Source organism: Octopus bimaculoides, chromosome 25 (genome assembly GCF_046866305.1).
Source record: "Octopus bimaculoides isolate indiv1 chromosome 25, ASM4686630v1, whole genome shotgun sequence".
Lineage (NCBI taxonomy): Eukaryota > Metazoa > Mollusca > Cephalopoda > Octopoda > Octopodidae > Octopus > Octopus bimaculoides.
The window spans coordinates 12373829-12388907 of NC_142952.1; the positions used below are offsets into that span (position 1 = coordinate 12373829).

The following is a 15079-nucleotide window of genomic DNA, read 5'->3' on the forward strand; positions in this document are numbered from 1 at the left end:
TGACAGAATCGTTAGCACACCAGGTGAAATGCTTCGTAGTATTTCGTCTGTTGCTGTGTTCTGAGTTCAAATTCTGCCGAGGTTGACTTTGCCGTTCATCCTTTCAGGGTCAATAAATTAAGTACCAGTGAAAAACTGGGGTTGATGTACTTCACTAATCCCCTCTCCTGAAATAGCTGCCCCTGTGGCAAAAATTTGAAACCAGCTATTATTATTATTATTGTTATCATTATTATTGTTGTTATTATTATTATTATTATTATTATTATTATTATTATTATTATTTAAGAAAAATTTGTAGTGCAGTTTTATCTATTTGATAAAACTGCACTACAAGTTTTTCTTTTGCTGTTTTTCATTGAATTATGAAGTAAAAATCTTTTGTAAAACATTAATTTTATAGACAACAACAAAACTTGTTTTAAAATTTATCTTATCAAATGAACATTAATTCATTTTATTTGCAATAATTCATTTGGTATTAATACATCTTAAATGAGATATCATAATTTCCACTATTCTTTTGCCTGGCTTGTCTCCAACAACAGCCACAAAATAAATGCAAAAATAAACATGTCCGTTTCTTTGTGGTTGGAACAAGAAAAAACAGCTTCTGATTTAAACATTCAAAGAATCTTTTCTTGTAGACTTCCAGTTGAGAAAAAGCTAAAAGTACATTCTATCTTTTATCTTTCTTTCATCTTTTAGTTGTTTCAGTCATTAGACTGTGGCCATGCTGGGGCACCGCCTTGAAGGGTTTTAAGTCAAAGAAATCAACTTCTTTACTTGTACTGTTTTTTTAAATATTTTATTCTAAGTTCAGTACTTAATCTTTCAGCTACTTTTCCCAAACTGCTATGTTGCAAGGATGTATACAAATCAACATCAGAAGCAAGAGGGTCAAATACAAAGACACATATACACAAATATATATACATATATACATGACAGGCTTCCACACAGTTTTCGTCCCCAATATTCATTCACAAGAGGACAGTGAGCTGGCAGAATCATGAGTATACCAAGCAAAATGCTTAGCGACATTTCATCCATTTTTATGATCAGAGTTCAAATTCCGCTATGATTGACTTTGCCTTTCATCCTTTCAGGGTCGATAAAATAAGTACCAGTTGAGCACTGGGGTCAATGTAATCAACTTACCCCTTCCTCCAAACTTGCTGGCCTTGTGCCAAAATTTGAGGTCAGTATTCATTCACAAGGCACTGGTTAGCCCAGAGCAATAGAAGAAGACTCTTGCTCCAAGTGCCACAATGGGATTGAACCCAAAACCAAGCAGTTTCAAAGCAGGTTTCTTAACCACACTGATATCTTGGCTTTTTTGAATAACTTTTCCTCAAACTTTTTAAAGGCAGCAAAGATTGCTTTCAGGAGGTTTGCGGGTCTGGTGGTATGCGGAAGGGACAGTGCTTCCTGAGGAGGTAGTGCTAACTGGACACAAGCTGAGCTTGATCAACTCTACCACCCCCCACCCCACCGACTGAGTTACCTGGGTGAAGGTGTCTGTTGTTGAAAGACCTGAAAAAACCCAAAACAGCTAATGACCCCTTGAAACATCCTTGATGTTGTGTCCACCTATTTCACAGGATGATGTATGAAAAAAAAAAAAAACTAAACACTTATTCCACCTTTTCCTACATTTACTCCTGGGGTAAAGGGTAAAAGGGTGAAGGCACATGGCTCAGTGGTTAGAACGTCAGGCTCACAATCATGAGGTAGTGAGTTCGATTCCTGGACCAAGGTATGTGTTATGTTCTTGAGCAAGACACTTTATTTCATGTTGCTCCAGTTCACTCAGCTGTAGGAATGAGTTGTGGCATCACTGGTGCCAACCAGTGTCATCCTTTGTCTTTCCCCTGGATAACATCAGTGGCATGGAGAGGGGAGGCTGGCATGCATGGGTGACTGCTGGTCTTCCATAAACAACCTTGCCCCAGGACTTGTGCCTTGGAGGGGAACTTTCTAGGTGCAATCCCATGGTCATTCATGACCGAAAGAGTTACAGTGTTCCTTTTCTTTCTGTCTTGAAGGAAGCATCAGCCCTTAAAAATAAGAGATGGAAATTTGAAAAAACGTGGCTTACAACCTTGTAAAACTTGTTTTGTTTCTCCTAAAAAGAATATTAAGAATTTGGAGGAGAAAGCATTGCAGATTCTGGACTAAATAACCTATTTAAGTTGCAAAATTTATATTCTGATATTTGTTAATATACTTTAATATATTCTGATATATTTAAATATATTTTAATGTATCACATTTTAAAAAATCATGTTTGGTTCATTTTTTTTTTATTTTGATCTAAGTGTGTGCGTATGTGTATGTAATGAATTTACATTTCATATGTATGTATGTATGTATATATGTGTGTCTGTGTGCATGCACACACTTGTATACATAAATATAGATAGTGTCTATGTGTGTGTTTATACATGTATACATATACACACATATACAAGCACATATATGTGCTTGTGTGCATGCATGTGTGCACTTGTGTGTGTGTATGTGCGTGTGTGTGTGTGTGTGTGTAAAACAAGAGCAAAATTTATGTATCTTGGAAATTCAAAGTGACAGCTTATTCCAGCCGGGTGGCCTCACATCCTTTGAACATCTGGGGAATATCTGAGTTGTTCCAGAATATCTTCCAAAAATCTCTGTAAATATGACTAAACAAAATATGGTTTTTGCCTCCTCCCATCCCCCTCCTCCTCCTCTAAGTGTTTTTTCATGAAATTATCTTTTAAACTCTGCAAAGTTGTTGTTTCATCCCCGTCTAAAGTAAATAAAGGCATTTTTAATGAGACAATACAGAAGTCACTTAGTGGTAACTTGATTTGCTAGAAATAGTAACTGAATTGCCCCACCCATCCTCACATGAAATGCTGTTACTGTAAAAAAATTTTTTTAAAACAGGAAGGAAATTATAATCACATAGAATAATGCAGGCCAAGGTACACTATTCCTGAAAGTAAAGCAGCATGGACACAACATCACAACTTGAACCCCCCACCCTTTGTTTTTATTTTATATAATCACTTTTAGTCTACTCCCTTTCTCTCTCTCAACCATGCCAAAACAGAGGTCGCTGGTGCTAATACCATGTGAAAAGCACCCAGTCCACCTTGTAAAGTGATTGGCATTAGGAAGGGCATCTAGCTGTAGAAACTATGCCAAAGCAGACAGTGGAGATTGGTGCAGCCCTCTGGCTTGCCAGTTCCTGTTAAGCCATCCAACCCATGCCAGCATGGACAATGAACATTGAATAATAATGATAATGATGATGATATATATGTAATGTGTGTGTGGCTGTGTAGTTCAAAAGCTTGCTTCCTGACCTTGTGATCTGAGCTTCAGTTCCTCTGCATGGTACCTTGGGCAAGTGTCTTCTATCATAGCCAACCAAAGCCTTGTGAGTGGATTTGGTAGGCGGAAACTGAAAGAAGCCTATTTTGTATGTGTGTGTATGTAAATATATGTGTGTACTTGTGTGTATCCTTGTTCTGACATTATGTGGTCGTTGTAAATGACCATCACCATCATACAAGGAAGGTTGTCTGTTTCCAGTCTTCTGTGGGAAAATGCCTGGCATGGGAAATGTTACTGTGCATGGAAACAGCTGAGTGTTGGCAACAGGAAGGGCATCCAGCCATAGAAACTCTGCCCCGACAATTTCTGTCTGTCTTATGTCAGCATGGGAAAGTAGACATCATCATCATTTAACATCTGTTTTCCATGCTGGCATGGGTAGGATGGTTTGACCAGAACTGGTAAACTGAAAAGCTGTATCTGGCTCCAGTCTGTTTTCGTTTGGTTTCTATGGCTGGATGCCCTTTCTATCACCAACTATTCTACAGAGTGTACAAGGTGTCTTTAACATGTCACCAGCAGGAATGCTTTTACATGTCACCAACATGGGTCCCTTTTACATGTCATTTGCATGGGTCCCTTTTACATGTCACCAGCACGAGTGCCTTTCATGTGATGCCAGCACTGGTCACAACCACAGTTTCACTTAGCTTCTCAAACACTGCAAATTGCCAGAAGTCTTGGTCATCTAACATCAAACCCATGAGACTCAACAACCAAAGATCATGTTTCACCACCTTGTCCCACATTTTCTTGGGTCTACCTCTTCCACAGGTTCCCTCCACAATTAGCGATTGGCACTTCTTTATGCAGCTATCCTCATCCATACACATTGCATGGCCATACCAGTGCAGTCTTCTCTCTTGCACACATGATGATGATGATGATATATACAAATACACCTACACAGAAACAACTTTCCTTTATTTTTCTGTGTATGAAGAGACTGTGGAGGCGCAATGGCCCAGTGGTTAGGGCAACGGACTCACAGTCATAAGATCGCGATTTCGATTCCCAGACCGGGCGTTGTGAGTGTTTATTGAGCGAAAACACCTAAAGCTCCATGAGGCTCCAGCAGGGGAAGGTGGCGAACCCTGCTTTACTCTTCCACCACAACTTTCTCTCACTCTTACTTCCTGTTTCTGTTGTGCCTGTAATTCAAAGGGTCAGCCTTGTCAAACTGTGTCACGCTGAATATCCCCGAGAACTACGTTAAGAGTACACGTGTCTGTGGAGTGCTAAGCCACTTGCACGTTAATTTCACGAGCAGGCTGCTCCGTTGATTGGATCAACTGGAACCGTCGACGTCATAAGCAACGGAGTGCCAACATGAAGAGACTAATTGTGTGTGTGTATACATACATGTACACTCACACGTGTGTGTATGTTTGTGTGTGTGTTTCATAATCTGTAAACTTGTGTTGACGTGTTCTGGTTTTTATTTTCTGCAGAATTCAACAGATCCAACTTCTTGGACGGGATATGAAAGGCGCAGAACACGATAAATTATGGAACCAATTAGAGGCTGAGATTCATCTGCATCGACACAAAACTGTCATACGTGCATGCAGAGGACGAAACAACATCAAAAAGAAATTACCAGTTCCACCAGGCCACGTATGTATAATTCCTACCATTGTTCTTGTTGGGTGGTGGGTTTCACATCTGCAGATTCACCGCAGATCAGACCAACTTTGAAAACTAGTCTTACGTGTTGACCATAAATGAATAATGTGAGACTGGTCCAAAGCAGTAATGTTATGTGGGGAGGCAAAAAAAACAGAACCATTTAATTACAGCATTAATGATCTAACAAGAATGTAAAACTGTCTAATAGTCGATACACAAATTGCTAAAGTGTGTTGTGTCTACACAAATGAAGGAACAAAACAGTGAACGACGAATTCTTTTCATTAAATTTAGAAAAGCATTTCCCAAAGGCAGTATAAATGAAAGAAAACCATACAAAAACTAACGATATTTGCAACTTTATTAACTCATTACCATTGAAACCAGTTGTATCTAGTCATCACGGAAAAAAATCATTGTTATTTATTCAATCTTATTGGCAAGTTGGTTTCCTTAAGCTGTATAAAAACTTCCATTAAATCATAATTTTTTCCATTGTTTTGTAATCTCATCATTTTTCTATAAATATATGTAACGCAGCTAGCACCATTTGTATTATGGCTGCTAAAAGAGTAATCCTTAGACAAGACAAATAACTTTAGATGAATATAACAGCAATAACAACAGCTGTTATACATAAGTATTAAGCTCAATCGCAGACAAGAGATATTATTTTATATAAATATATTGATTGCAAATTTTGGCACAATGCCAGTAATTTCTGGTGGTGGTGGTGGGAGGTGGGGATAAGCCAATTACATTGACCTCTGTGTTCGATTGGTACTTATTTTAACAATTCCAAAAGGATGAAAGGCAAAGCAGACCTCGGCAGAATTTGAACTCAGAATGTAAAGACAGACGGAATACTGCTAAGTGTTTTGCTCAGCTTGCTAATGACTCTGCCAGATACTTTGACGTATCTGATACCTTAAACATCATAATTGCTAACACAATATTATAAACATATAGTGATATAATTACAATTACTTTTATGCATCAAGAGTCCATGTGAGAGATCATCTCAAATAATCCTGTGTTCCGTGTCCTAATATAATCTCCATATTAAGTCAGAGATCAAGAACATTACACCTTAAACAAGGCACTCTACTCTCCTTTATATAATTATATCTGACACCATTTGTATTGGGGTTACTAAAAGTGAAAACCTTAGACAAGACACACAACCTTACTTTATAGAAATGTATTTCAAAATAACCAATATCATCTATATTAAAAATTAGATCATTGATAAAACACTGCCACAATACTATATGAACATATCAATATATTTAACACTATATATATATATATACATATATATATATTATTTATTGGGCCTCATGGAGGCAAAGTGGCTGAGTTCCTTTCAAGTGTTGAGCCTCACGGAGGCAAGGTGGCTGAGTTCCTTTTGAGTGGGCCTCACGGCAGCGAAGTCGCTGAGTTCCTTTTGAGCATTGGGCCTCATGGAGGCAAAGTGGCCAAGTGGCTTTGGTCAACCCGAGACTATAGTAGAAGACACTTGCCCAAAGTGTCATGCAGTGGGACTGAACTCGGAACCATGTGGTTGGGAAACAAGCTTCTTCCCACACAGCTATTCCTGCACCTGCCACACAGCCATACTTTCAGAATTGTACAAAAACGCAAAAGACAGAGACAGACAGGTAGGGGAACAACAAAGAAGGGATATTAGTTTCACGCTCAGGAAAAATGGAAGCCTTTTACATTTCGAGCCGACACTCTTTTACAGAAGGGAAAAAACAGGGAAGAAAGGAACATGTCTGGATACACACACACACACACACACACACACAATGCCTGCTTCCTCTCTTTATCATAGATACACCCTCGTTATCAAGGGCCCTAACTAATTATCTCATTGATGTGTTAGTGATAGCCTCATCATATTCCATTTCTTAGTCAACATACAATGTTTTCCCAACTTCTTTTCAATTTTCTTTTTCAATTCTTCCTCTTTCTACCTCATTTCTTTTTCCTTGCATCAATCACACAATTAAAATCAACAAAAAGTGCTCATTATGTCGTATAGTTTTCATTAATTTGGTGGGTTTCTCTCTCTCTCCCTCTCTCTCTCTCCCCATTGTTTTGTTTATTTCTTAATCCTTTTTCTCTTGAAATTCTCATAATTGGAAAAAGTCATTCAGCTGTAAAACAGAAGGGTTTTTTTTTCCCTTATAAATTTAAATCATTATTTAATTGTTTATCCAGGCAATATTTCTCTCTTCATTTTTTCTACAATTTTTTTTTTTTATTACAATATAATTTTTTTTCCTTTCTCCATCATCCTGAAAACACAAACAATTCTATCTAACAATTATTTTACACTTCATTTTGCCTCTTAGCTTTCATTTGAAAACTTTTTTTTTTTTTCCCCCAATTTCAATCCAAAATCATGTTAGCTAATTATAAAAAGAAATAGAGTGTTACTTTGGTGATGTACTGAAAAAAAAAATGCTTTAGATTCTTCTAGAAAATATTAGTTCTTCTAAGACCTGCCTATTTACAGGTTTCAACATAATTGAGGTGAATGGCTGACTGATCATTACCATTATTATTATTAAAGTGGCAAACTGGCAGAATCATTAGCATGCTGGACGAAATGCTTAGCGGTATTTTGCCCATTGCTACATTCTGAGTTCAAATTCCCCCAAGGCCAACTTTGCCTTTCACCCTTTTGGGGTCGATAAATTAAGTACCAGTGAAACACTGGACTCGATGTAATTAACTAGTCCCCCTCCCTACAAATTCCAGGCTCTGTGCCTATAGTTGAAAGGATTATTTTTGTTATTATTATTATTATTATTATTATTATTATTATTATTAAGGTGGTGAGCTGGCAGGATTGTTAACATGCCAAGCAAAATGCTTGGCTGCATTTCGTCTACCTAACATTCTGTGTTCAAATTCTGCCATAGTTGACTTTGTCTCTATCATTTTGGGGTTAATAAAATAAGTACCAGTTGTGCACTGGGGTTGATACAATTGACTTACTCCCTCCCCTGAACTTACTGCCCTTGTATCAAAACTGGAAATCATTATTATTGTTAGAAAATTACTATTTTTAAATCTCACGTGTGATATTCAGCAAGAGGTAATTTGTAGTAAAGATTGTTTGCCAACATAACATGTTGGATGCCCTTCCTGTCACCAACCACTTCACAGTATGTACTAGCTAATTTTTTTGTGACACTGGCACTAATGAAGTCACCAACTAACTTGCAAGATGGTAAACATCAACAAAAGCAAAAAGCTCCATCGTTACTAAGCTCATTTAAAACATGCTAATTTTCCCGAAATCTTTATTTGATATTTTCCTGTCAGCTGAATGAAAACTTTCTCTTTCCTTCATCTAAATAATCACTTTTTCCCAAAATTATCAAACATTGATTTCAAATTTTGGCACAAGGCCAGCAAGTTCGGGGGAGGATAAGTCAATTACATTGGGCCCCAAAAGGATGAAAGTTAAAGTCGGCCTTAGTGAAATTTGAACTCAGAATGTAAAGACAGATGAAACGCCACTAAACATTTTGCTTGGTGTGCTAATGACTTTGTCAGCTTGCTGCCCTCAAACTGCCGCATATTGATTTGTTAAAAAATGCTTTACCAAAATTAGAATTATCTCAGATATAGCAATATATTAGGGATTTAAATAAATATTTAAAGCTTTCTAGTTTGTTAATCACTGAAAGATTGTTTGGGCAGTATAACACTGTTTTTGTTGACAATGTTATAATCTTAAATGTTAGTTGTAGATAATTGTCATGGATAATAATAATAATAATCACAATAATTAATTCCTAAATATTGTAGTTTATTTAGAAAAAATTTAAAAAAAGAGAAAACGGAAACAAGATTTAAAGTTCGCAACAGACACAGTTTAATGGTAGAATCTTTAATTTTTTTTTTTTTTTTTTTCTTCTTGCCAATTCCATTTAATATGTCAGTAAGCATCTGTAATTTATTTTCCGAAATCTAAACAAAAGTCAAAGAATTGGAAGAAGAGGCATTAAGAGATACTACTACTAGTAGTAGTAGTAGTAGTAGTAGTAGTAGTAGTAGTAGTAGTAGTAGTAGTAGTAGTGGAGAAGGAGGGCGGATAGATAACCATTTGAGGAAGAATGGAACAAAAAAACATACAGAAATAGAATATATGTTGTAATTTCCATGTGTTTTAAATATCTTTTATGCGAGTGATGACAAAGAAAGAGAACCATTCCTAGGTTTTGTTGGGTTTGGAAGATCTTTGTTTTTGTTTTTTTTTTATAGCTTTTTTGTTATTTTTTTTTGTTTTTGTTTTTTTGTTTTTGTTTTTTTGTTTTTTTTTCAGACAACAGAATAATGTAATTTGTGAAAATAATTAGCTATTGTTAAAATGAAATGGTTCTGTTACCAAACTCAGAAGAAATGTTTTCAATGTTTAATTATTTTTGTTTTTACTTTTGTCACATTCAAAACAAAAAAAAAATCTATATAAAAATAAAGAAATTGTGTGTATATATATATCTCTGTATGTATGTGCATATCTGATTATGTATGTATATGTGTATATAAATGAGTATGTATGTGTATAAATAAGTATTTATGTCTCTGTCTGTATATGTGTATTTGAGTATGTATGTATGTCAGTACGTATATATGTCAATATATGTATGTGTATATATGTGTTTATATGAATATGTATGTGTGAGTGATGTATGTATATATGTACAAACATATGGATATGTCTGTTTATGTACATATGTATATACATACATATGCGCAAATGCATGTATGTATATATATATGTGTTTGTGTATTCATGTGCGCATGTATTTATATATGTACTTACGCAGTATGTATTCATGTACGTATGTATGTAAATATATATGTGTATATGTAGAAACATATGTATTTACACATGTACATATATATGTGTATATGTATGTGTGTATGCATATATATATGTACATATGTATGTATACATGTATATATGCACATGTATGTGCATATGTATGTGTGTGTGTATGTATATGTATGTACATATGTATACATGAATATATGCATGTACGTGGTCTGATCAATAAGTATCCGGACTGTTGCTATTGCAACAATGCTAAAGCACGCAGTGTGAAGCCGCTTGGCACAGATTGACCTTGAACTCTGCTGTGCATGCACACTAAGTTTTAACATTCTAGCTCATTTCCGCTGTTTACAGCAATGCTTGGAAGGAAGGTGTGTAGCATGTGATTGACTATGACAGAGAAAGCTGAGCAGAGAATCTGCATCAAATTTTGCCAAAAGCTTGGCGATACCTGCTCAGAGGCCTACGCAAAGTTTTCAAAAAGTTTTCATCGTTCTCGACACGGTCAAGGAGATCTTGTGCAACTGAAACCTGAGTGTCTTTTTGGTCAGCTGAAAGCAGTTTTGGCACAAACTTGGCCGACATGCATCTCATACCCAAATCTTCAGTGATAATGCACTGAACTGAACTGTAACTAATCAACACATCGTCTGATAACTCACGGATGATGATTCGATGATTTTCCCTCACAGCTGCACACACATCTGTGATGTTTTCTCAGTTCTGCTGGTTGCGGGTCTCCCAGAACACTCATCGATATTGACATTTTTTTGGCCATCTTGGAAATGTCTGAATTCGTACACTTGTGTGTGGCTCGTATACTACTTTCCAACTTTGCACAAGCTCCTGGGCAGGTATTGCCATGACAACAATCACACGCTACAGACCTTCCTTCCAAGCTCTGCTGTAAACAGTGAAAGTGAGCTAGAATGTTAAAATTTAGTGTGCATGTACAGCAGAGTTTAAGGTCAATCTGTGCCAAACAGCTTCACTTTGCGTACTTTAGATTCGTTACTCTGGCGACAGTCCGGATACTTAATGATAGACCTCGTATATAGGTGTATATGTAGAAACATGTATGCATGTATGTACATATGTATGTGTGTGTATATATATGTATGTGCATATGCATGTATACATATATATATATATATATATATATATATATATATATATATATATATATATATATATATATATGTCTTCAGTCAAATCGTCCAACCCATGCTAGCATGGAAAGCGGACATTAAACGATGTTGTTGTTTGATATATATATATATATTTATTTATATATATATATATATATATATATATATATATATCATCATCATCATCATCATCGTTTAACGTCCGCTTTCCATGCTAGCATGGGTTGGACGATTTGACTGAGGACTGGTGAAACCGGATGGCAACACCAGGCTCCAATCTAATTTGGCAGAGTTTCTACAGCTGGATGCCCTTCCTAACGCCAACCACTCAGAGAGTGTAGTGGGTGCTTTTACGTGTCACCCGCACGAAAACGGCCACGCTCGAAATGGTGTCTTTTATGTGCCACCCGCACAAGCCAGTCCAGGGGCACTGGCAACGATCTCGCTCGAAAATCCTACGGGAGCCAGTCAGGCGGTACTGGCAACGGCCACGCTCAAAATGGTGCATCTCATGTGCCACCCGCACAAGAACTAGTCCAGGGGCACTGGCAACGATCTTACTTGGCTTGCCGGGTCTTCTCACGCACAGCACATTTCCAAAGGTCTCGGTCAGTAGTCATCGCCTCGGTGAGGCCCAATGTACGAAGGTCTTGCTTCCACACCTGAAACTTCTCCTCTAGTTCTGATAATGACTCCGCAATTAGGGCAAGGTCATCAGCATAGAGGAGCTCCCAGGGGCAACCTGTCTTGAACTCCTCTGTGATTGCCTGGAGGACTATGATAAATAAGAGGGGGCTGAGGACGGAACCTTGGTGGACCCCTACCTCTACCCGGAATTCATTGCTGTACTCATTTCCAACCCTCACCTTACTGGCAGCATCTCTGTACATGGCTCACACAGCTCTCACTAACCATTCTTCTATCCCAAGTTTCCTCATTGACCACCAGATAAGGGATCGGGGGACCCTGTCAAAGGCTTTCTCCATGTCAACGAAAGCCAGGTACAGAGGTTTATCCTTAGCTAGGTATTTCTCCTGCAACTGTCTCACTAGAAATAAGGCATCAGTAGTGCTTTTACCTGGCACGAACCCAAACTGCATCTCATCTAAATTGATTCACTCCCTAATTAGTTGGGCTATGACCCTCTCTGTAACTTTCATAACCTGATCTAACAGCTTGATGCCTCTGTAATTATTTGTATCTAAGGCGTCACCTTTACCTTTGTAGCAGTTGACTATGATGCTGCTACACCAGTCATTGGGTATGACTCCTTCGTGTATCACCTGGTTCGTAATACGGGTGACTAGGCTATAGCCAACACTGCCAGATATTTTGAGCATCTCTGCAGTGATTCCTGATGGGCCGGGGGCTTTCCCGGTCTTCATACTCTTAATTGCTTTATCTACCCTGGTACTATCAACTCGGATAGCTGGTCCCTCTATTGGGTCGACATACGGCAGGCTCTCTTTCTCCCATTCATTCTCTTTATTAAGCAATCTATCGTAGTGGCATCTCCAGACCTCTTTCTTTGCATCCTCATTTAGTGCAAGCGTACCATCATCCATGCGAACACATTTCTCTCCTACAACATCACTATTCTCTCTCCTACACTGTCTTGCAACACGAAATACCTCGAGTCTTTGGTCCTCACGGCGCAGAACATTGGCAAATCTTTCCTTATCTGCTTCCCCTCTGGCTAAATAAACCTGTCGCCTAGCCTCCCTTCTGGCACATTGGTACAATTCCTTGCTACCACCGTTCTTCCAGTCCTTCCAAGCCTGTTTCTTTTGTCTAATAGCCCTGTCTACTTCCTTGTTCCACCACCACGTTACTCTGGGTCGGGAGGGGACCTTACACCACCCACAAATCTGGTCGGTGGCTTTCAACAGGTTGTCCCGCAGAAATCTCCAATTGTCTTCCACGTTGCATGATGCTATATCTCCTTCTATTTCGTTAAATGCTTCAAGTAACTTGTCTCTAAGTCTCTGTCCGTTTGCAGGGTCTTTAAGCTTCCACACCCTTCTCCTCCAAGCCTGTCTAATTCTGGGCACCCATTTTGCCTTGATCCCAAAGTCGCTAACTACTAATCTATGTTGTGGGGTACATTCTTTGCCAGGGTAGGTTTTGGCATTTATAAGCCGCCCTCTTTCCCTATTTCTGGCAAGGATGTAGTCGATTTGGCTAGAGTGTCTGCCGGAGCGGTAGGTGACTAGGTGACTGGCAGGTTTCCTGAAGTTGGTATTGCAGACCATAAGATCGGTTGCATCACAGAACTCCAGCAGTCTGGTTCCCTCCTCGTTGCGGGAACCGAAGCCATAGCCTCCATGTATGCCATGGAAGCCTCCAGCACGACGTCCGACATGACCGTTGAAGTCTCCAGCCACAAAGAGAAGGTCCCTGTCACTCGTCGACGAGGTAGTTTGCAAGAGGGTGTCATAGAATTGGTCTTTCAGACCATCTGGTAGCCCCGGTTGAGGTGCATAGGCTGAGATGACAGTAGCTAATCTATGATGAAGCACTAGTCTGATCTTAAGTACTCTGTCACTTACTCTAACGACCTCGATTACCTTATCCACCCATTTCTCCGCTAGAAGTATTCCTACGCCCCCGACCCCGTCAGTGTTCCCTGCCCAGAAAATCTTGTACCTGTGTTCTTTGCCTGTGAGGAACCTCGCAGAACCTCCACTCCATCTTACTTCCTGGATGCAGCACATATCTACGCGTCTCCGTTCAAGCATCTCAACAATTTCACCAGATCTACCTTTCAGCGTGCCGACGTTGAGAGTGTCAATCCTAACAGTATGGGTGTTGGGGGTGTGGGCCTGTAGCCTGGGAAGGGGGAAAGCAGTGTCGTGTACCTGAAAAGAAAACTTGCAATTGGAAGAATTCATAAGCAAAACAGTACCTACAACCTGCAAACATTACTCAAACTTAATGCGCTACCCAAAGGTAGGGGAGAGGATGGCCAAGGCCACTAGATGGGTTCCGGGAGACAGCCGAGGATGACAGGATGATAGAGGAATGCACTTCCGGTGGGAGGGGGTGGGTGGGAGGGTGGAGGATTTGTACCATCAGCGAGGAGATAGGGCTCTTAATCGTAGATTTTAAATATTTGAGAGACAACAATGCATAAATCGTAATTTTTAAAAGAGCAATGAAATCTAGGTGAATAGAATATATACGTAGCATGAATTTAGGAAGCTTAGAAAATGAATAAGTATGAATTTAAGACAAAAACTGAATTCAATTGAATTTCATGGAGAGAAACAAGATAAATAATAGAGGGCAGATTAAAGCGCGAAAGGTATGAGATGTTTGAGGCCGTAAATAAATAAAAATCTCTATCTTATCTGCATCTTGGAGATTTCGTCGTAGTATGTCAGCGGAGAAAAGATTGAGATAATTTAGAATGGATTTCTCATTTATATATACCCAGAACCTGAAGACCTTAAGGAAAAACTACGAGAGAGAGAGAGAGAGAGAGAGAGAGAGAGAGAGAGGGACTGATTTAGAGAGGATGGAGGGGTAGACAGAGGCATGGCGGGAGAAAAGATCATCATCATCATCATCATATATATATATATATATATATATATATATATATATATAAAGAGAGAGAGAGGGGGGGACCAGTCAAGCAGCACATCACGCTGTAATTCTTGGGCTGAGAAATCAACACTTAAAAGCCATAATTTTAAGGAGCGATAAGAATTTTTGAATAAAGGAAAATGGGTAGGGGTGGGTAGGTACCGTCAGTGAGGAGATAGGGCTCTTAATTGTAGATTTTAAATATTTGAGAGACAACAATGCATAAATCGTAATTTTTAAAAGAGCAATGAAATCTAGGTGAATAGAATATATACGTAGCATGAATTTAGGAAGCTTAGAAAATGAATAAGTATGAATTTAAGACAAAAACTGAATTCAATTGAATTTTCATGGAGAGAAACAAGATAAATAATAGAGGGCAGACTAAAGCGCGAAAGGTATGAGATGTTTGAGGCCGTAAATAAATAAAAATCTCTATCTTATCTGCATCTTGGAGACTTCGTCGTAGTAT

At 38.5% G+C, this 15079-nt stretch overlaps 1 protein-coding gene across 3 annotated transcripts in view; it reads left to right on the plus strand.

Moving 5' to 3' along the window:
* The window catches only part of LOC106875554 (Golgi-associated PDZ and coiled-coil motif-containing protein), a 455453-nt gene that overhangs the window by 398649 nt on the left and 41725 nt on the right, over window positions 1-15079 (plus strand). For all 3 annotated transcript variants that reach the window (XR_016238373.1, XR_016238372.1, XM_089341983.1), the window contains exon 4: window positions 4836-5001. Coding sequence is in view for 1 of the 3 variants with exons in the window: in XM_089341983.1 (XP_089198109.1) it covers window positions 4836-5001 (166 nt within the window). In the remaining 2 variants the exon portion in view is untranslated. The remainder of the gene's footprint in view (window positions 1-4835; window positions 5002-15079) is intronic.